We start from the raw sequence: 21,379 nt of genomic DNA on the forward strand, positions 1-21,379 counted from the left end.
CATAGTGTTACTTTTATTTATGTTTTCAGGACTGACTGGTCAGCATAGGATAACCAATTGGTGGGGTCTTCCCAAGGGAAAGACCATTTCTTCATCTCTCAGTATTCCTGTAGTTGCCTATAGTTCCTTTGTTTGGGGTTGAGGCTTCTGGGCTTTCCCCTGTCCACTTTAATGTTTTCTATTTGATCAGGTTATGTATGGGCAGACATGTTGATAGACTTTAGAGTGTAGCTTCTGGTGTTACAAGGAAAAACAGTCTCACAGCAAACTCCCTGGCCCTCTAGCTTTTACAGTCTTTCTGCCCTCTCTCCCACAGAATTTTCTGGACTCCAAAACTCTCTGTTTTGATATGGTTTTCTATAATGGTCTCAGTCTCTTGCATGAGGGGTAAAGACTTCACTTACCTATGGGTATAAGGACAGATATTTAGAATGTAGTTAGAGATCATTCTACTTTAGTAAAGTGGTGGTTATAGATTTGCCTCCAGGGTCCATGATCTCACAATGATATTTTTTTAATATCTGCCTGCTAAGCTAAAATGCAATCCTGCTTTTGTATTGTTTGAATTTTTAAACTTAAGTATGAATCAAGCTATAACACTCAGGGTTTAAATCGCCAGTAAAGCCTTGGAAGTAAACATTTGAGCTAAATTTAGCAAGCTGCATATTCCAGCCTAGATTATTTACCAGACAGGCACAGAGAGTTCTTAAATATTCATCAGTTTGTCCTGGCACCTGAATGTAACTGTAGCACATACAGCTGCGACACAGAAATGCTATATTGGGGAATAGATTTGAGTCTCTTGGCAAAGATCTAATTAGCAAAAGGCTTCATAGAACAGTATGCTCCATCTTTGCAGAGTATGTGCTTCTAAGCAGTTCGCTGTGGCAGTAACTAACATTGTATACAATGACCCGTGTGCGTTAGAAAATGGATCCTTCAGTTGACGTGAGGTGTTTTAGAGATAAAAATTTCAGTGCCTTGTGAGCCATCTTTAAACCAGAACCCCTCCTACAAATAAACTAGAGCTGTAATTACAGTGAGCTCATTCATCTCTTGAAATAGTCTAGTGCTGTTTGTTGCTGCTTGCTATCGTGTCTGCTCTCTCCCTCACTTCTGAAGAACTCCATGACTCAGCTCATCTTCTTACCTGAGCCTCCAGAGTAACTAGGACTGAATGCTTGCCACTTGAGCTCCCTTTTCTAACCACACAGTTGTTCTGTATTTCCTTGACTCTGAGGAGTTCTCACTAGCATTGGTTTAAACTAGTTTTTCATGTTCAGTATCGTTTTAACTACATCTGTGACCATCATTAAACTCTGATGATTGTTTATCACAATGCTTCCCCTTTTCTAGAAATATTTACTGTTACTGATTATTTTTAAGCAGTTTTAGTTAGGGTTCTATTTCTGTGAAAAGACACCATGACCACAGCAACTCTTATAAAGAGAAACATTTAATTGAGGTGGCAGTTTACAGTTTCAGAGATCTAGTCTATTACCATCATGGTAGGGAGCATGGGGGCTAGGAATAGTGTGGCAGATAGATAGGCAGACATGGTACTGGAGATCTTGATCCAAAGGCAACAAGTGAATTGTCTCGTTGGGTGTAGCTTAATCATACATAAGTCCTCAAAGCCCACCTCCACAGTGATACACTTCCTCCAACAAGGCCACACCCACTCCAACAAAGCCATAACTCCTAATACTGCCACTCCCTTGGGGGGCTACTGAAGGCATAAGTCACAAACAATGTCACAGCAGTTTGGAATTATGATTAATAGGGTGGTATTTATTTAAAGGGGAAAAAACTTACAGATCACCGTCAGCCCTCGGCGCAACCAGGAAGGGAGTCTAGTCGCAGGAAGGGAGTCTAGTCGCTGGAGGGGCAGGAAGTGAAGAGAGAGAGAGGAGAGGGAAGTGGCCGCTTTTTTAAAGGGAGAGAGACCACGCCCCAATGGGCTGGTATCTCAGCGGCTATAGGCTGGAGGAGCGGAAGGACCTCCCGCAACAGGCTACTTTCTTTCAAACCACCACCACTGCTGAGAGCTGCTGGTAGCAATGACTTTTACCAGAGGCCATGGAATTATGCAGCAGGTGTCAACTAGTGTTCAGCCAGTTGGCCCACCAAGACGAATGACCCTCTTTTGGGGAGCCCCACTAGGCAAAGTCCATGGGGTTACTGGCTATGGAAACTAGTTGTTTTCTGCCTGTAATTTCTCTCATATGCCACTTCATTTCTTCCCCCAAGAACTGCATTCCTTCCCTAAGAACAGCTATGGGTGTTTTCCCACTGCCTGTGTATCTCTCTCATGTAAACATTCCATCTATTGGGCACATATATAGCTGTGGATGGTCAGGAAGATGATTTCTGTTTAAGTATTATGATGAATAGAAATAATACTAAGATATCTTTCATTATTCAGACTGACGTAGAAAGGTAATGCTATTCTCAGTCACAAAGACAGCTAATTTGGACTTCAGAGCAGACTGGTTGCCCCTGAAGACAAATACACAATGTTTATTGCTGAACCAAGTCAGAAATGAGGCAACTTTGGTAGACACAACTCCTTGTCTAGCAACTGAAACTTTGTGCATGTACTCCCTACCACTCACAGTTCTGCTGTGTCTGGGAAAGAGCTACATGCATGGCCAAGCATTACTTACTGACTGATCATTGTGACATCCCTAGCCTAAGAGAAACTGCATTACCTAATCCTGTGTTATGAGAATGGGTCAGGCCCTAAAAATGTAACATATAATTGTCCAGATTTTGGCTGTGAGAGAAGTGGCAGCAGTATAGATAGGAGAGGCTGAGCTGAGGGAGTAGAGCCAGAGATATGGAGGCTGTAGAGCTACTTAGAGAAGCTGCTGTGTAGAATAATGAGGAGCCTAGGTAGAGCTATTTAGGGATCTATGTAGAAGAGCGAGAGAGATTATTTTATAGAGGATTTTTTTCAAGGTGAATTAAAAGAAAAGGTTACCATCATAGAACATCTGTGTTTTCTTATTTTTTCCCCTCAGATAGAAAAAAATCTATTGCTCAAATAGATAAGAATTTTTCCTAAGCCCTCACCACATTCATGGATTTTTTTGCACACCCTGGGTGCTGACTGGAGGCTGCCTCCCCCAAAGTCAGCCGTATACTCTGGCCCCCAAGGCTTTATCCATACCATAATGCAAAAATTCATTCAGTCTAACTTTAAAAGTCCCCATTGTCTATTACTGTTGCAACAATATTTAAAAATCCAAAGTTCAAAGTCTCTTCTGAAATTCATGCAATCTCTTAACTGCAATTCCTATAAAGTAAAAATTAAAAAAAAAAACCAGATCACTAATGTCCAACATATAATGGCACAGGATATACATTGCCATTCCAAAATATAAGGAAGGGAGCATAGTGAGGAAATACTGGACCAAAGCAAGACCAAAAACCAGCTGGGCAAACTCCAAACTCTGCATCTACATGTCTGATGTCAAAATGCTCTTCAGATCTCCAACTCCTTTCGGCTTTGTGGACTGCAACACACTTCTTTCTCTTGCACTCCTAGTTAGCAGCTCTCCTCAGCAGGTATCCCATGACTCTGGCATCTCCAACATCTTGGGGTCTCTAGAGCAATCCAGGCTTCAGCTTCACAGCTTCACAAAACGGCTTCTCTAGGCCTCCATTCAAGTATACACGTGGCCTGGCCTCAGAGACTTTCCTTGGTTGTGGAAGTAGATTTCACAACTCCTTTCTTCTGCCCTTAACTCTAAAGCCAAAGTCAGTGTGACCAAAGCTGCTAAGTTCTGCTATTTGCTGGGGCTGGAACATGGCCCCTTTGTTCAATTACATCTTCACCAGCTTTCTGTTTTCAGTGGTTTCTTTCACTGCCTAAGCTTGGCTGTCCTGGAACTGGATCTGTATAGACTAGGCTAGCTTCAGACTCAGAGAACTTTTAATTACATCTTCACCAGCTTTCTGTTTTCAATGATTTCCTTCACTGCTTAATCTTGGCCATTCTGGAACTTGCTCTGTACACCAGTCTGGCCTCAAACTCAGAGATCTACCAGCCTCTGCCTTCCAAATGCTGGGATTAAAGGGGTGCACCACCACACCTGGCTCTAAACTTTTAATTTCTTTTCACAAGTTGGAAACTTAGTTGGGTAGGATCTTTCCCTAAGGTGACCACTCCCTTTATTCCATTTCTTAATTTGTTTATCTCCTTGAACACAGTATTTAGTTCTATTCCACTTCCTGGTGCCCTTTTTCTTAATGTACGTTTTGTATTTTTATTTGTTCATCTTGCTCCTTTTCCTTATAAATCTTTATCAGAGTTAACGCTATTAAACGCATGACAGCATCTCTACTAGGCTGTTTTGAAATTTGGCCATTTTAAAGTTAAAACTTGGCCATTTTCTTTCAAATCACCACAATGACCAAGGCAGCTTTTAAGAACAAACATTTAATTGAGGATTGGTTTACAGTTTCAGAGGTTTAGTTCATTATCATGGTGGAAAACATGGCAGCACACAGGCAGAAATGGTGCTGGAGAAGTAGCTGAGAGTCACCTCCTGATCCACTGACCGAGAAAGAGGGATGGGGAGAAGAAGAGGAAGGGAGGGGACAAAGGGTCTTATGCATCCGAAGCTGCTCTCAAAACTTGCTGTGTAGCCAAGGATGATGTTAAACTCGTACTGATCTTCACCTCTAGCTCCGGCCTGCTGTTTATAGGCGTGCACCAATACACTCAGTTTATGCACATGTAACACTGGGGGTTGAATCAGTGACCCTCATGCATGCTAAGCAAACACACTCAAATGCCTCTCTTCTACCTCTTTTGAGATAATCACTGTAGATTGGCATCACCATGTTGTGTGCAACACTAGAACTTTTTCTTCCAATGTGTCTACATGTTGGTACCTGTTTGCAGGTTTTGTTTATTTCTCTTCCCCTTCTCTCCCAACCCGTCTTATGATCATTATTATACCCATTATTTCTGTGAGATGTGACTAATTTTAATTTCTATACATGAAAATGTGGTATTTTGTCTTCTATATCTGGTTTATTTCACTTTGTTGCATCCTTATTGATACAAGTGACAGGTTTTCCTTTATTACTGAATAATATTTCATTTTATAGGTATGCCTTATTTTTCCTATTCATCTGTTGGTACATACTTCAGGTGATTCCGTATCTTAATTATTGATAATAGAAGTGACAATAAACATGAAAGTTGAGTGTTTGTTTCATATAGTGATTTCATTCCTTTGGATATATACTAAGTAGTAGAAATAGTTGCATCTCCAGGCATGGTGGCACACACCTTTAATGCCAGCACTTGGAGGCAGAAGCAGGCGGATCTCTGTGAGTTCAAGGTCAACCTGGTCTACAAAGTGAGTTCTAGGACAGCCAGGACTGTTACACGGAGAAACACTATCTCAAAAATTAAAAAATAAATTAATTAAAGTAAAAGTAGTAATTGCATTATGGTAGTTTTGTTCTGAATCTTAAGGAATCACTGTACTGTTTTCTGGTTATCTTTTTTAAAAATAACTATTCTAATTGGTATTAAATGATATCTCATTGTAAATTTGTGTGTTGGCTTTAGTTTTTTGAAAGAGAATATTATAGCCCAGGTTAGCCTGGAACTCAGGATTCTCCAGCTTGAAGGATTACAAGAACATGCCATCACAACAGATCTCCACTGTGGTGTTGTTTATTATTGCCTGCTTGTTAGTCATGTTAACTGCTTCTCTGGGTTTGCCTTTGAGTTTGTGTTCCTTATCTGGGTATTTCTTATCACATGAATGGTCTTCTGATATTTTCTCCCATTCCACCACTGACTGTTTCCTTAGCTATGCAGAGCATCTTAGTTCTATATAATCAATTTGTGTACTGTACGTCTGTACTATGGGAATTCGCAAGCCAGGAAAGGAGCCTGGAGATTTAGACACATACAGACAGACACATGGGTCTTCCTTGAAAACCCCAAGAATGTCCTCTTTATTGTGTTTCCAGGGCAGCTTATATAGGGATCCTTGACGTGGGAGTCCCCTCTGTGTGCTGTGATTAGCATTAATGAATAAAGAAACTGCTTTGTACCTATAGCAAGGCAGAACTTAGGTAGACTGGGAAAGCTGGACTGAATTCTGGGAGAAAGGAGGGCAGAGGGAGAAGCCATGGATCCATTCATTGCTGGAGATTAGATGTGCTGAAACTTTGCTGGTAGGCCACAACCTTGTGGTGATATTCAGATTACTAGAATGGGTTAAACTAAGATGTTAGAGTTAGCCAATAAGAAGTTAGGCCAAGCAATGATTTAGTTAATAGTTTCTGTTTTCAGGTGTAAGCTAGCTGGGCGGCTGGGAAGAACAAGTGGGGCCCCCTCCCTCCAACAGATCCTTAACTGATAGCCACGCCCCAGCCAACCCCACCAGAAACCACTCCTCTGCCATCAGGAACTTTTTGTGAACTAGCCTTTAGAAATACCTTGCTCATAAACAGTAAGCAAGGTTTCTGGGAGGTTAAGCAGATGAAATTTTCTATACTGAATTAAGCTTGCTGGTTATCTGAGTAAGCAGAAGGGATTTAAAAACGTATTTGCATAAATACATAGATGTTTTTCTTACTGTTTTATCTGTTTTTCTTACACTTTCAGATATGCAGGAACTGTACAGGTTCCTTTGACCGACATATCCCATGTGTTTCTCTCAACTGTCCAGTACTTTTCAAACTCTCACGAGTAAACAGAGAATTATCCAAGGCACCATATCTCCGGCAGTTACTGGACCAGTTTTAAGTTATCAGTATCACAGAACTCCAGGTGCTATTTGTTCAGTGTTTACCACTCAACTCCTCTGCATGGTGCTTTTCAACATCCATCCAGTCCAAGATGTCCATTGTCTGTCTGTCATCGAAGACTATGAAGATTTCTGCTAACTGAATCAAAAAGTATACATGTTGATCTCTGAATAGCTCACTTCTTACAATGTACAAATTTCTCATTCTTTCACCTTTTAACCTTGTTTTATAATAATGTAAGTGTTGGATTTGCTCCAGTTTATGTACCATCTTGTAAATCCATTTGAACAGATCACGTTTACTTCCCTGTGGAAGGAACACTGAGAACCTCTTAAAAGAAAGTCATTCGTGTGTATTCCTTAAACTGTCTGTATCAAGACGTGTTGCTTAGAGATATCCACTCACTTTATAATTTTGACTGCAAAATATTTTGTAAATACACTTTTTTACTTTTCAAACAACGGAGTAAAATAATGTGCAATGAATTTTATACAATGATTTTCACGTTGTTGGTATATCTCCTCTAGGTTTTGCTTGACTCAAAGGTAGATTTGTTACTTTGATCAAACTGTGCAAATAGTACCATGTGTAGCATTTTTTGAAACATTCTTTTCTAAAGACCGCTGTCTTGCTTTAGCTACTAATGGGGCATTGTGAGGAACTGTGCAAAGACATTTTTGTTACAAACCTGTGGGCCTGTTGCAATACTTTAAAAATAAAATAAAAAAATTTATTCCATTTTGCTTGTTTTGTATAGACATTTCTATTGCTTCTAAATATGCTTAAAATATTTTCTTTCCTTATGTACTGTACAGTTAATCTTATTTGCCATCCCTTGAACACAAATGTGTATTTAGGATATTTGTATAACTGTATAAAATGAAAAAGGAATTATGTGGTCAGTGCATTGTTTTTTAAACTGGAAATCATTTTGTTTTAAGAGTTAATAATGGAAACCAAATTGAAAATTGAATAAAATATGAAATATAGTGCTGTGACTTTTATCTTGCCATAAGTAGAATTCTCTTCATCTGCTTTATAGGCAACATGTGTTCCATCTAACCCTAGGTGTTCCTGAATTTTAATGAGGTAAACTTAGTGGACTAACTAACGCCTTTGAGCCATAACAAAAGGATGGTTTTGGGTTAAAAGCATGAACATTCTTTTCTCTGTCCAGAGGGCTGGATTGAACAGAGATGTTTTCAGCACACACACACACAACACTTTTAAATCTATATTTGGAAAACAACCAAAGGAGATTTAATTTTGAGGCCTGTGACTAAATAGTAGCTAGCTGTTTACAAGGTTAAATTAATAGCTTATCAGAACTACATTGATTAATATGTTAAAACTTTTAATTTTTTAAGTCAAGGATAATATAACAATAGCATAGCCAGAGGGAAAGAAATCTGAAACACTGCTCATTTCCACACATCTTACATCACTTCCTCAGACCTTCATAGCTTGTGTTCACATACCTTAAATGACTTTCTTAGACCCTCACAATTTACATAAACTTTAAACTTTTCCTTTTTCCATCCAAGCATTTACCATTAGAAACAGATGATTGATTACTGAGAGCAGTCAATGAAATTTCAGTAAGTTCTTTTTTTTTTTTATTTATTAAATAAATGGTGAGGGGGGTCTCTTCCCCGCCACCGCCTCCCATTTCCCTCTCCCTCCCCCAATCAAGTCCCCCTCCCTCATCTGCTCAAAGAGCAATCAGGGTTCCCTGACCTGTGGGAAGTCCAAGGACCACCCACCTCCATCCAGGTCTAGTAAGGTGAGCATCCAAACTGCCTAGGCTCCCCCAAAGCCAGTACGTGCAGTAGGATCAAAACCCATCAGCAAGTTCTTTTAAATAAAGGTAAATTTAGTAAATAGTATCATGGTAGCTTGAATATTTGCATTCAAACCCACTTTGTGAATTTCTCTTTCAGCGTGGAACCTGTGGGTAAGCCCTCCTCAGAGAGGGACACTGAGTAGCTCTAGAAAAAACAGGCACTGGTTTTTACATATGAAATGGACTGACCAAGCACCTGCAGCCTTTTGGAGAGAAACTTGCTGGTTGCTGTTGCTAAACTGATAAAGTGGAGGCCAGCCATCAACACCATCAGAGACCTGAGAAGGGTAAATTTGAGCAGAAAATGTAATCCAAATGGCCTCTGTATCAGTGAAAGTGAGAGACTAAGCCTCTACCTGGATGGTTACTGTATGCTCCTCTGTGGTCATCTTGATGGTTTTCTTGTGGGCAGACCCACAAGGTCTGAGGTTTTCCTGTAGATGAGGAGTGTGGGAAAACTAACCTGCCTTCATAAGGCAGGGTAAGGCAGTCAACCCTAATGTGTTCACAGTTGTCGCAGGGCCCTGGCAGCAGGCAAGGCATGGAGCACTTCTTCACAGTGACCAGCTTTGTCCCATTTAAAGCAAGTTCCCAGTGGAGTTCATTTGTACCCCGCATCATCTTCGCTGGAGGTAACCTTAGGGGCTGGCATTTCTGTCTATCGAGGGTGTAGTAATAGGAGCGGCAGGCTGCGTCCCCGGCACCCGGCCGCCCCCAAGGCTAGCTTTACCCGAAATAATTACACGGAAACTGTATTCTTTTAAACACTACCTGACCCATTAGTTTCAGTTTCTTATTGGCTAGCTCTTACATATTGATCTAACCCATTTCTATTAATCTGTGTAGCCCACGAGCTGGCTTACCAGGAATGATCTTAACCTGCGTCTGCCTGGAGTGGGAGAATCATGGCGACTCCCTGACTCAGCTTCTTTCTCCCAGCATTCTGTTCTGTTTACTCCACCTACCTAAGGGTTGGCCTACCAAATGGGTCTAGGCAGTTTCTTTATTAATAAGAAATCACTCCCACATCACGAGGGAAGCTTTTTCATTGAATATTTTAAATTCTTTAAGGAGTTTGAGGGCCATCATGTAATCTATTAAGTATGCCTGATTTTTAAATAAATTTAGTTTTGACTTATTTTTGGAGTAACTAAACATCATATGCTATACCAGTGGTTCTCGGCCTGTGAGTCATTGCCACTCTGGGGGCACATATCAGATATCCTGCATATCAGATATTTACATTACCATTCATAACAGAAGCAAAATTAGAGTTATGAAGTAGCAACAAAAATAACTATGGGGCTGGAGAGATGGCTCAGTGGTTAAGAACATTGCCTGCTCTTCCAAAGGTCCTGAGTTCAATTCCCAGCAACCACATGGTGGCTCACAACCGTCTGTAATGAGGTCTTAGAGGACCAGGAGGGCATGGAGAAGCTGCCAGGTGTACCTGCAGGAAGGACTTAAATGGAAGTGTAACAATGCGCTCACAATCACGGAGTCTACGGGTCTTCCCATGTTCCTCAGCATCCTGAAACAGCTGGCCTGAAAAATAGAATGCTTTTGAAGACAGTTTCACCGCCAATGAGGTTGCAGCAGCCTATAGGGCTGACTGGGGGTTTTCGAGTGGATAGGTGGTATATATTTTGAATCAGCATCCAATATATATGTTAAGGTTTCTCCCATGGGCCCAGGAATCAAGGGACAGAAAGGGGAATGGTTCCACTCACTATCACCTATAGTGATTGACTAGGAAAGTTTTTGCTTTCTATTCCCGCAATCTTAATTTTTGGTCTAGAAGTTTTGGTTCCAAAGTGGGGCACACTCCTTCCATGAGCAACAGCAAATATTCCATTGAACTGGAAGCTCAGACTTGCCCCTGGCCACTGTGGGCTTCTGATGTCCTTAAGCCAACCAGCCAAGAAAGGAATAACAGTGTTCAGAGGGATGATTGATTAAGTTACCATGAGGGAATTGAATTCCTTTTCCACAATGGAGGTAAGAAGGATTATGTCCTGAGTGCAGGAGATCCTTAGGGTGTCTCTTGATCCTGTGGTTAAAATCAATGGAAAACTATAACAGCCTGATCCAAGCAGGATGACAAAGGGCACAGACCAATGGGTCACTCCAGGAAAAGACCCAAGACCTGTGGAAGTGCTTGTGGAGGATGGAGGAAATACAGAATGCGTAGTAGAGGAAGGCAGTTCTAAATACCAGCTACGGTCATGTGATCAGTTGCAGAAACAAAGATTATAATTGACATGAATGTTCCTGTCATATTTAGACTATTATTATATAACATATGTATAACATATATATTAGAATATAACCCATGTATACATACTCATATATATTATATATTCACATATATTCATTCTAGAGCACCCTAATACAAGGTTGCACCTATAATTACTGAGACATCTACCTTGGCTATAGTTTTAATGCTCTGAAAATCTTGACTAAGTATGGCACACACTCCCGGCAATGAATCCACAGGTTCACAAGCCTATCTAGCCTCTTGCCTGCATTGTGGCAGAAACTGTGATTTACTTCAAGCTAGACAAAGAGGGCAAAGGTGTTAGGATGCAGTCCTCTGTACATCCATGTCACACAAGTCTGGCTTGATAGGGATTCCCGGTCGCGGGAAGGGGATTTCCCTGCTTGCTTTGGGCAGGCTGCCGTGTTTTAAGGGAACTTAAGAGTATAGCCTGGAGAGGAACCGTGGGAGACTTTGACAAACCCATGGAAGTGACCAGCCGATAGCCAGCAGGAAACAGGAACCTCAGCCATTACACTGCCAGCAAACAGGTGTCCCTGGAAGATACGCCCACGTCCAGTAAAGAGCACAGTCCTCCCTGACAATGACCCTCAGTGTGCGAACAGTCAAGTCATGCCGCATTGTCAAGGTTGCAAACAGCTAGATCTTGTCAGCAACAGGAAACTTGACCATTGGCTACTGTGCACCAGAAGATATTTCCCTACGAATATTTTTTTCCTACCTGAGCTCAGTTGTTTCCTTCCAATCTAAAAATACATCCACGCTATGACAATGACTATGTTCTCATGTGGCAATTTACACTTTGGTGTGGGAAATTTCCAGTGTGGATTTTCAAACTCTATGTCAAGTTCTTATCACGGTGCCTCTCTTCCTGATGCCACCTTCTGCCCTGCAAAGTAGATGCTGAAGGTAGAATCTGTGTTTAAGAAGATTCCAGTGCCAGCTGCCACCTAATGCCTAACAAGCATTCTGCAAAGTGGGGGAGAGCTGTGTTAAGTAACCTGAACCAGTGTGCCCAGAGGCATATGGGAGGTCATAGGCAGTGCTCCAGAAAGGTGTTATGGGGCTGGAAAAACAGTTCAGCAGTTAAGAACACTGGCTGCTCTTTGAGAGGATCTGGAAAGTTCTATTCCCAGCAGCCACATGGTGGCTGACAGCATCTATAACTCCAGTTCCAGGGGATCCGACCCCCTCTCTTCTGGACTTTCCCAGCACCAGGCACCCATGTTGGAACACTTACATAGACGTCACAAAAGTCACACACAGAAAAAAAAAATTTAATCTTTTTTTACAAGAAGGTGTTGTTATATTTCACTTAATAAAAAACAAAGCACTTTTTTTTTTAAAAAGAAAAGCAAGTTCTTAAAATCTGGTAAGATAACAAACACATTGCAGCCAGACAGCTATTCATTGTCACTCCGCATAAAACCTGAGAAGTATAAGCCATTTACCAAAGGATGGCCCATTCTGTCCCTCATCCCTGACTCCCTAGGCCATCACCCTGTCTTCTCATCTTTATTTTGGTTTCCAGGTACTTCAAACCCCAGGAGTAGTCCTGGAGATGGAGACACAAGATCTCCAGTCACCAAAGAAGATAGTGACTCATTTGTAAACTAAACTTTTAGCCTGGTTTACAGTACAAATGTGATTAACACCCCAACCCAGTGGGAGTCAAATCCTACAACAACCAGGCCCAGCCCCAGCCCCAGGCTCTGTTACTGAGGGAGGCTATGGGCACCAAAGGACCCACACACACCACTTCTGCTAACGTAGTAACTCCAAAATAGTTTCTATGATTGAACCTAAGACACCGGGAACTTGCCTCAGTGGTGGAGCACTTGCTTAGCAAGGGCATGGCCCTGTGTTCGTTCAGTCACCCGCACTGGAAAAAAAGTAAAAGCTAAAAGAAAAAAAATAATTACATAAAATCAAAAGAATGTCTCCAGATCCTCTCTGAACACGATATAGAATTCATATATAAAAATAACCTCTCTCTTTTAAAGTGTCAGCAAAAATACCATAATCTCTGAAATGCAATGAATTGCTGTACTGCATGGAACATGATACTGTGATTGGGGGAAAAAAATGTGTTTAAGTGCACGGGAAACAAGAACAGAAATTACTAGAATTCTTAAGTGCCGGTCCTTCAGCCTGAGGGAAAGGGGCGTGTTGGCGATCAGTGGACGCAGCAACTATCAAAGGGCTTGCTAAACTGTGCCTTCACAAGCCGCGGTGCGTTCAGAGGCTGACCAGCCTTGCTGTTTCACATTCCGCCTGAAATGAATGGGCTACTTTAGCAAAAATATTGCACAACTTTAAAGCTCACACAGTTCACCGTGCATGGTGACCCACGCCTCTAGGACAAAATTCAGGAGGCAGAGACCTGGGCTAGTTAGTAAATTCCAGGCCAGCCTGGACTGTAAAGTAAGACTCAAGAAACAAAGTAAACCCAAACCCTAAAATTTCAAAATAATCTCATTTGCATTTCTAGAATCACAGGAGACCAAAAACGCCAGACTCGTGTCAAAGCTCAATGTGAAGTCAGGGAGGAAGCTAGATATTGATCTAGAAACCATGGCCTGCTGTGTTCTCACAGAAATAGTTGGTCAGCAGTACTCTTCTGCTCAACCCTACACAGGGGGTAAAATGAGAAAACTATCTCTGTTTCCAAAGTTTGGCTCTTTCACGTGACCGTTCTTCACAAGCCCCGGATGATCGTTTGCTCAGCCCAGTAGCTCCACTGTCCTATCGTGTAACTAACTACTGGCACGCTACCCCGCTCTACCCACGGAAATGCCTTCTGAGTGGTGGAGGCCAGGCAACGGTCTCCTGGCAAGAGCCATGGTGTACAGAGGGTTCTTGAGGCGCCTACAGCAAGCACTTCAAATCGTTTCAGAGCTTGCTGTGAATGCGCACAAACTTCCATTGCCAAAGCATGCTGAAAGCCCGTCAAAGCCCTGCTCTGAGCGGTGTCCTCAGGAGTGGTTGTTACGTTCAGTAAGTCATCTCTGACTGTCAGTCCCTCTTGTCCTGGTGACGCACAAGAGAACTGCTACTGTTGACTGAAAAGTACCCATCTGAGAGGTACTGACCAGAAGCCTCAGGGGTGGGCTCCATCAGGACCCCTCTAGATGGGTCCCTTAGAGGCTCCCGCATTGGGTCACTCGTTTCAACCACTTCAAAATCCATTTCATTCCATTTTTCTGCATCTTCCTCTTCATTCTCTTCGTCACAGTCATTGAGCTCAGAGCTGGAAAGCAAAGCTCTCTGGTCTTCACTCTTCCTTCCTTTGCGCTGGCGTTCCAGGGGTAAGGTGGCTAATTTATACATCACGGGAAAAAGAATTCCAGTGAAGATGGCTGACCCCAGACCCGTGTACAGAACCACTGGCAGGTCTGGGTAGTGTCCCTGAAGAATTCCGATGACTGCAGGAATCGCCATTTCCCCCAGAGCAGCACCAACTACAAAGAATGCTGCAGACTTCCCAGTTAAGGTGGTGTACTGCTCGAGCCAGGAAATGCCACTGGGAAATGTGGCTGCCATTGAGGCTCCATACACAGCAGTCGCGATCCAGAGGCAGAGAGGGCTCTTGTCAAAAAGCACCAGAAACAAAGATGAAGCAAGGCTGCCAATGTTGCACAACACAATCATGGTTCCAGGCTGTAAGAATGTGGCAAAGAAGATGGCCAGGCCCCTGCAGGCTGCGAAGGCCCCCCAGAAGACAGAGTTCAAGCCGGCTGCTTCAGTTTCTTTCATGCCAACATGGGTGGTGGCAAAGGAGAATACGTAAGAGCCGTAGGTCACCTCGGCTCCAACATAAAAGAAAAAGAAGATGAAGAGGAGGCAGAGCAGGGCCCTGTGATACTTCGCTCTTCGAGCTTCCTGGGCAGATATTGTGGCTTTTTCCTGCTTTGAGCGTTTCTTACAAAACAGACCAAACAGAAAGACAGAAACTACTAGGACATAGGTACCGATGGAAGCGTACGCCCACAGCAGATTCATGTCATCAGGTACAGCAAACAGAGAGTCTGAGGTGGCTTCAGAGGATCGGTTCAGCATTAGAGGGTCAAAGGCAGACACTGTGTGGTTCTGAGTGGACGCTGTTGTACCCCAGGCCAACTTAGCCAGCAGGGGAGCCAGGAAGGCACCCAAGGCGAAGCTGAAGTGCAAGGCCTGCATGTGTGGGGCTCCTTTGTCCCCCCAAAGATCCAAGATGAGGACGTTCCCACCTGCCAACAAAAGAAATTCTCTAAATTGACAATCAGTTAATAAGAACACTACATCACTATTTAAAAAAATGCAGGGTGGGGGGGCAGGGCACTGGTCCCACCCAGAGTCAACACGCTGAGACGAAGCCTGCAGTAAGGCAAAGCTACGTGTGAGAGCTCTGACCCCCTCCCCAGCAGATGTATCACACATCTCTTCCTAACACACAGAATCTACTAGCTGGAAACCACTACCCCCTAGGGCCAGGCACATTGGCAAAGGCGTTCTATAAAATGTGCTAGCACCACACCAGGGGGTATACAGATATAACACACACACACACCTATCTGCAAGAGAGAGATTGATTTTAGCACCAGATAGTAGCCAAATCAGCAAAGCTTTCTATTCTTGCACCTGGCAGCCACTGCCATGAAAGTCCATACCCAGGATTGTGACATACATCCAGCACCAAGCACAGCTCTCCGCCCCTGCACTATCCTGCTGGACAGCCTATGAGGTGACAGCCAGAAGCATCAAGTCTCCGGCTCTCAACTTTCAGACAAGCATACATTTCACTCCACAGTCTCACAACCAAACGGAACCTAATGTATACAATAGTCCCACAATCTGTCCAACAACATGAGAGCGGGGAGGACAGGGATGGAGGACCGTGGAGGGGAGCAAACACCACGTTACCCCGTGAAGAGGGTCCGCTAGTGGCTTCTTAAAGGACCAGATGCTATCTGTACTACACCACCCGTGGGAGGGGCAGCCTTCCATGTTTGGATATCCTGAATCCCCTCTTCTCACTGAGAAACACCATTGATGCTGATTTCATAGGCAAACGCTCAAAAGATGTTCTGATGTCGCTGCTAGGTGAGTCTGACCAGGTGTGGTGGCCCAGCCTGACATTCCAATGACAGTGTAATGTCGTCTGCCTTCCTGTTCCTAGCAGTAGTGTCCCCAGCAGTGCAGATGACAATACGGGCTTCACTAACCTGTATCCAGAATGCCCATTGAAATCCCGAAGACAGACATCATGACAACCAGTAAGACTGCTGTCCTGCAGAACGGAGTAAGGTAAAGACCAACTGTGGTAGCAGAAAGGGACACCCCTGAAAAGAAACATTAGAAAGTTGGCTAAAACAGCTCTGTTTTGGGTAACAAAGTATTTACTTATTCATCAGCAATAAAGTATTTTTGTTTCCACAGCAGTTTTAATGTCTCAATTGAATTGTCTTTAGTCATGCCAATTTATTGAAAAAGGCATGCTAACAGCTCTGCCCTACCCACAGATAAGCAGAGCTTCAAGGTCAGCCAGTGTGTGAGCCTGGAGCAGAGCCGACACTAAATGCCAGCATTGCTCAGGCTTATCAACACTCGCTCCCAAGGGCCAATCAAGTTTACAGTGGGATCGGTACAGACTCCCTCCTGCTGCCAAAGCGGAAAGAGGAACTCAGCTCCAGCTGCCAGGCGGAGGCCAGCGCAGTGCCCGTCACAGGTATCAACAATCTTCTATAGTTAGATCTTAGCTGTAAATTTGTTGACAGAAACAAGGAAGTAAAAAAGCAGTGTTTGCTTACCCAAAAGTAAAAAGTGATTAATGCACCCAAAAAGAATTCCTCCGATCATAGAGCCACCTAAGTATCCAGAGGCCCGGCCCACAAAGATGAAAGACAGGCTGCTGATGTTCTGGTTCACATTTCTTGCCAGATCTGGAAAGGTGGGTCCCAGTATAGCAACACTCAGTCCCTACAGTTAAAAAGAAGAGAGCTTTACTCATCTCTGAAACACTGCCCAAGAAGCAGCTTTTGGATGGTAACAAAACCACAGGCAGAGGGTTACAATCTACCATAAGGGCCTTCGGAGGACAGTAAGTCAAACCTAAGGAAACACATACATTATAGCAATAGAGCTACACACTCCCAATGGCTTTTTATTCGAAACCCTTGATATTTTTTTTAAAGTTTTTGCTTTGTTTTGGAGATCCTAACATCATAGTTTTCCTATGTCTCCAAATGTTGGTACTACCAGTGTGTTCCAACACACATAACTTGAAAAAAACTACTTTTCTTTTCTTTCAACTGTTCAGTATTGAACAATACCCTAAACGACCATTATGTATTAACAGTTAGTATGTAACAAACTAGGGGCTAAGGAGATGGCTCAGTCAGTGATGTGCCTGCTGCACCAACAAGAGGACCTGGGTTTGGAACTCCATCATCACATAAAAAGAACAGTTCCTTAGGTGGGGTTCTTTGCTACAATGAAACACCATGACTGGCAAGCAAGTTGGGGAGGAAAGGGCATAAGATTTACACCCCCATACTGTAATCCATCATTGAAAGAATCCAGGACAGGGCAGGACCCTGGAGGCAGGAGCTGATGCAGTGGCCATGGAGGGGCCACTCAGCTTACCTTCTTATAGAACTCAGAACCACCAGCCAAGGATGGCACCACCCACAATGGACTGGGCCCTCCCATCCATCACTGATTAAGAAAATGCCTTACAGCCAAATCTTCTGGCCTGCAGGGACACATGCAAGTAAAATGCTGTATATATAATTAATAAATAAATCTTAAAAAAAAAACACAGAAATGTATATATCCAGCACACACAGGCACAGCAGTATGCCTAGAATCCCAGCAACCCCTGTGGCTCACTAGCTAGTCTGGCTGAGCTGGTAAGCTTCGGGCTCAATGAGAGACCCTGTCAAACAATAAGGAGGACAGCAGTTAAGGACGCCACCTCTGGCCTCTACACACAAACCCAATGAACCAAAATAAAAAAATATAATGAACTCTTTTTAAAATACATTCTTATATTTTTGAATATACTATATGCTTAAGTATAGAAATTTAATTGCTAGAATTTTAAAGTATGAAACACCAAATTATTACTCTTTTACATTAAGATGCCAATATTTCTGACATATATGGAGTCCTTCCTTTAAATTGTGTATGCATATATCTATACCTAATATGGCAAATAAGCAATTTGAATGTTCCTATGTCTACAGTTTTCCTCAAATTCCAAAGCCATGGGGAAATACATGGACTATAAAACTTTCGTAGCAAAAATACACATAACATGGACAGAATGATTTTTACAATAAGATGTTATATAATGTACTAGCAAGAACTAAGGGTTACGCCTCCACTTCAAGTGACATTCCCAAAATGTTTCTAAGATGTGTGAATTTTAAGAACCACGGACTGTGGGCAGAGGATACAGCTGAGGAAAAGCCTGGCATACTTGAAGCCCTTGGGTCAATCCCCAGTCTGCATATAAATAAATTTTAAAAAATGGTTGTGTTGCGCTGTTCTGCTATAAACCAAGCAGCAACATGCTAGCCAGGGCTAAGGACCAGGTACCTACTGGCCTGTGGCCCGTGCAGGCTCTCATCAAACTTCTTCAAAGCACTCACAAGACCAGGCACACAGTGAGGGTCTCTATCACCTGCAGCACCTTCTTCCTTCCCTGCATCCCATCGAAGTCTTAAGACAACTGAGACTCGGACTGAGGTGCCAAGTGATGGGAACCGACTCTCATCAAAGGCGCCTCATAACACTCAAGTCAGAAATGTCAAAGGCGCCCTCATAACACTCAAGTCAGAAATTATCAGGTTTAGGCCGGTGGTCCGTCCACAGCTTCAAGTCTATCACTCAGGAGGCAGAGGCGGGTGGATCTCTATGAATTTGAGGCCATCCTGGTCTACACAGTGAGTTCCACTGTAGCCAAGGCTACATAGTGAGACCCTCTGTCTGTGAGTTAGAGGCCAGTTGGGTCTACATAGCGAGTTCCAAGCCAAATAGCTGGAGCTACAGAAAGAGACACTGGTCTTAAAAGGTGTTTCTGTTCTTGTACGTGAATGAAGAAAATCATTTAAGGATCTTAAGGCTTGATTTAAACAGGGCTGAGAACAGGATAAGAAACAGGTTCTTTTTGTTTGTTTGTTTTTGTTTTTGTTTTTCGAGACAGGGTTTCTCTGTAGCTTTGATGCCTGTCCCGGAACTAGCTCTTGTAGACCAGGCTGGCCTCGAACTCCCAGAGATCTGCCTGCCTCTGCCTCCCGAGTGCTGGGATTAAAGGCGTGCGCCACCACCGCCAGGCAAGAAACAGGTTCTTAATACTATCATTTAACCAAAAAAGCCACTTTCTTCTCTGGGTTTATTTTCCCATCCGCAAAATAAAGCGGCTGGCAGGATTTGGTCAGGGCTCCAGGAAGAGGCAATTTCTCAAAGCTTTTCTGTGGTCGATTTGGAGCTTCAGTGGGTGGGAGCAAAAGAGAGCTGGTAAAGGTCTGGGCTCCCCTCCCATATCTCCCCTTTGCCCCAGGAAAGTTGGTTTGCTCATGTTGGAAAACATATTTTTAATTTGAGTCTGACAATAACCCTCCACGATTAGAGTTCTGCCCACTTTTTCCAGATGACAAAACTGAGACCCATGGGATTAACCAAGGCACCCAAAGGTCACGCAAGGCACCGGGCACTGAGGAGACACGTTCCCTGCAGGACGCTTGCTCCAGCCTTGGCCAGAGAGGGTTTCAAACCCAGCTCTCACCAGCCCCAGGAAGGCGGCACATAGCACCACGGTGGTGAACCAGCGCAGCACGTTCTCGGCACGGCTTTTCCGCCTGGAGACCACAGCTTCGGACTCCTTCTCTGGCCCCGGATCGGCCCGGAGGAGCCGCTGCCCTCCGGCCTCACGGAACTCCAGCTCCAACTCCAGCGTGGCGGCTCCACGACGTTCTCTACCTGCCGAGCTCCGTGCACCACAGCCTCGGGCGTGCAGGGCTGTGCCCGGCCCCGCCCACGAGCCCCAGAGTCTTCCGGGGTGACAACCCCGGGACCAGCCCGAGGGAGCGTGCTGCCAGAGCAGAGCCTTCCCACCCGGCAGGTGCGGCTCCAGGGCACCGCCCTCCGGATCGCAGGGCGCCTGCGCGGATCACGTTGCGGATATACGTCTAGTCAAGCAGGAGCTGTCTTCAAACCGGAAGTTAAGCTGTTTGCCTTGGTGATCGGATTTTCTGGACCAGGTGAGGTGTCCTAGTAAACTGAGCCTGGGAGTTTTGCGCCTGGGGCACGCTAGGCAGAAGAAGTAGGATTTGCAGCCTAGCACAAGACGAACCAAAGGGTAAGAAGTCACAAAACTTAGGAAGAAAACCCGCCTAGGACTGCAAGATGGTAACTTCCTCAGACTTCGGGATCACCTGGAAACCCGAAGGGTTTATTGCACTCTGGTCTTTCCAAAACCTTTGCCTTTGCTCCTTGAACGTACGAGAGTGTTCAAAGGCAGCTTCTTACTCCACAGCTATTGACCCTCACATGTAAACCCACACATTAAGTATCTGTTAATTTACAAAACACTCAGAATCCCATGTGATCCCGACTAGGAATAGGAATATTAAGAGTAACAATTCTCCAAAGGCCAGACAACGAACCACTGGTCTTTCCTGAAGAGTCAAACAATATCTCAGGAAAGAAATCCGGGTCAAAACGAGCTGCAAGCACTTGCCTGCCCTCATTCTTGCAGACAGTTCCATTGTTAGGAGTGGAGCTGGGTGTGAGTTTGTTTGCCAAGTGGCTAAGCCAGCTGAAAAAGAAAGATCATGTACACGACTACAGATTTGGTTCTTGTTTAAACACAGGGACCACGGCCTCAAATGCTACGATACTATTCTGTATCTGACTTTCTTGTCTACTTGTATGTCTGTCTCCAATACCCACACTCCACTTAGACTCTCAAGCTACTACAAAACCTCATTATCTGTGAACCAACATTCCACCTTAATTTACATGGTCATTAACTTCACTATTTGTTTCAGAACTATCTCTTAAATTGGTTTCCAACTCCTCCTCTCCATTCCAACTATCTTAACGATTGTTTTCATTTCTCATGTAGAATATTTCAAAAGTTTTCTGATTGGGCTCCAAAAGTGTGTGTCTTGAAATTTTCAGTGGGACACTGAAATTTAGAACACAAAAATGATTAAATAAAGGCATTTTAAGATGTGAATTATTCTGCATGCCACAATACCAACATACTCTTTGCTTCTGCCATGTTTGTGTTAGAGTGTCCTAGGTTTTAATGGTGGCTAGTTGGGCAAGTCGGTAACGTTTCAGTGATTCTGAGACCTGTTAACTATTTCAAATGGGCTGGCCAGAGGAAGTCAGAAATCCTCTTTGTCTCCACAGCGTACCATTAATGCTGCACCACTCCAAATGGACAGCGGCTGTCTATAGGAATGTTAGCTGTTTTGTGTTCC

At 43.6% G+C, this 21,379-nt stretch overlaps 3 protein-coding genes across 4 annotated transcripts in view; 1 reads left to right on the forward strand and 2 right to left on the reverse strand.

Annotated features, from left to right (window-relative positions):
* Rev3l (REV3 like, DNA directed polymerase zeta catalytic subunit) overlaps window positions 1–7,674 on the forward strand; it is a 143,648-nt gene extending 135,974 nt beyond the window's left edge. The window contains exon 32 of one of the 2 annotated variants that reach the window (XM_005363542.3): window positions 6,641–7,674. In XM_005363542.3, the coding sequence (XP_005363599.1) occupies window positions 6,641–6,781 (141 nt within the window). In that variant the 3' untranslated portion in view covers window positions 6,782–7,674. The remainder of the gene's footprint in view (window positions 1–6,640) is intronic. The other variant, XM_026787333.1, reaches the window with a different exon arrangement.
* A 4,453-nt stretch (window positions 7,675–12,127) lies between these two features.
* LOC101998807 (sodium-dependent glucose transporter 1C) lies at window positions 12,128–20,016 on the reverse strand. The gene is made up of 4 exons (XM_005363544.3): window positions 19,675–20,016; window positions 16,694–16,862; window positions 16,109–16,225; window positions 12,128–15,133 (listed from the first exon to the last, which is right to left on the reverse strand). Exons 2-4 carry the CDS (start codon window positions 16,740–16,742, stop codon window positions 13,920–13,922), a joined length of 1,380 nt encoding a protein of 459 aa, XP_005363601.1. The 5' UTR covers window positions 16,743–16,862; window positions 19,675–20,016; the 3' UTR covers window positions 12,128–13,919.
* The window catches only part of LOC101990172 (sodium-dependent glucose transporter 1C-like), a 24,142-nt gene continuing 22,326 nt past the window's right edge, over window positions 19,564–21,379 (reverse strand). Inside the window, 1 exon segment of the mRNA XM_005363594.2 lies at window positions 19,564–20,049. Coding sequence (XP_005363651.1) covers window positions 19,564–20,049 — 486 coding nt within the window.

This window comes from Microtus ochrogaster, linkage group LG9 (assembly GCF_000317375.1).
Source record: "Microtus ochrogaster isolate Prairie Vole_2 linkage group LG9, MicOch1.0, whole genome shotgun sequence".
Lineage (NCBI taxonomy): Eukaryota > Metazoa > Chordata > Mammalia > Rodentia > Cricetidae > Microtus > Microtus ochrogaster.

What these genes read in the sequence shown, in the direction of transcription:
- LOC101998807 (XM_005363544.3), bottom strand. Translation starts at nt 16,742, where the DNA reads ATGATCGGAGGAATTCTTTTTGGGTGCATTAATCACTTTTTACTTTTG. An exon ending in TAATCACTTTTTACTTTTGG is followed by an intron (nt 16,226 to 16,693) that starts GTAAGCAAACAC and finishes GTTTCTTTTCAG; the next exon opens with GGGTGTCCCTTTCTGCTACC. An exon ending in AATGGGCATTCTGGATACAG is followed by an intron (nt 15,134 to 16,108) that starts GTTAGTGAAGCC and finishes TTTTGTTGGCAG; the next exon opens with GTGGGAACGTCCTCATCTTG.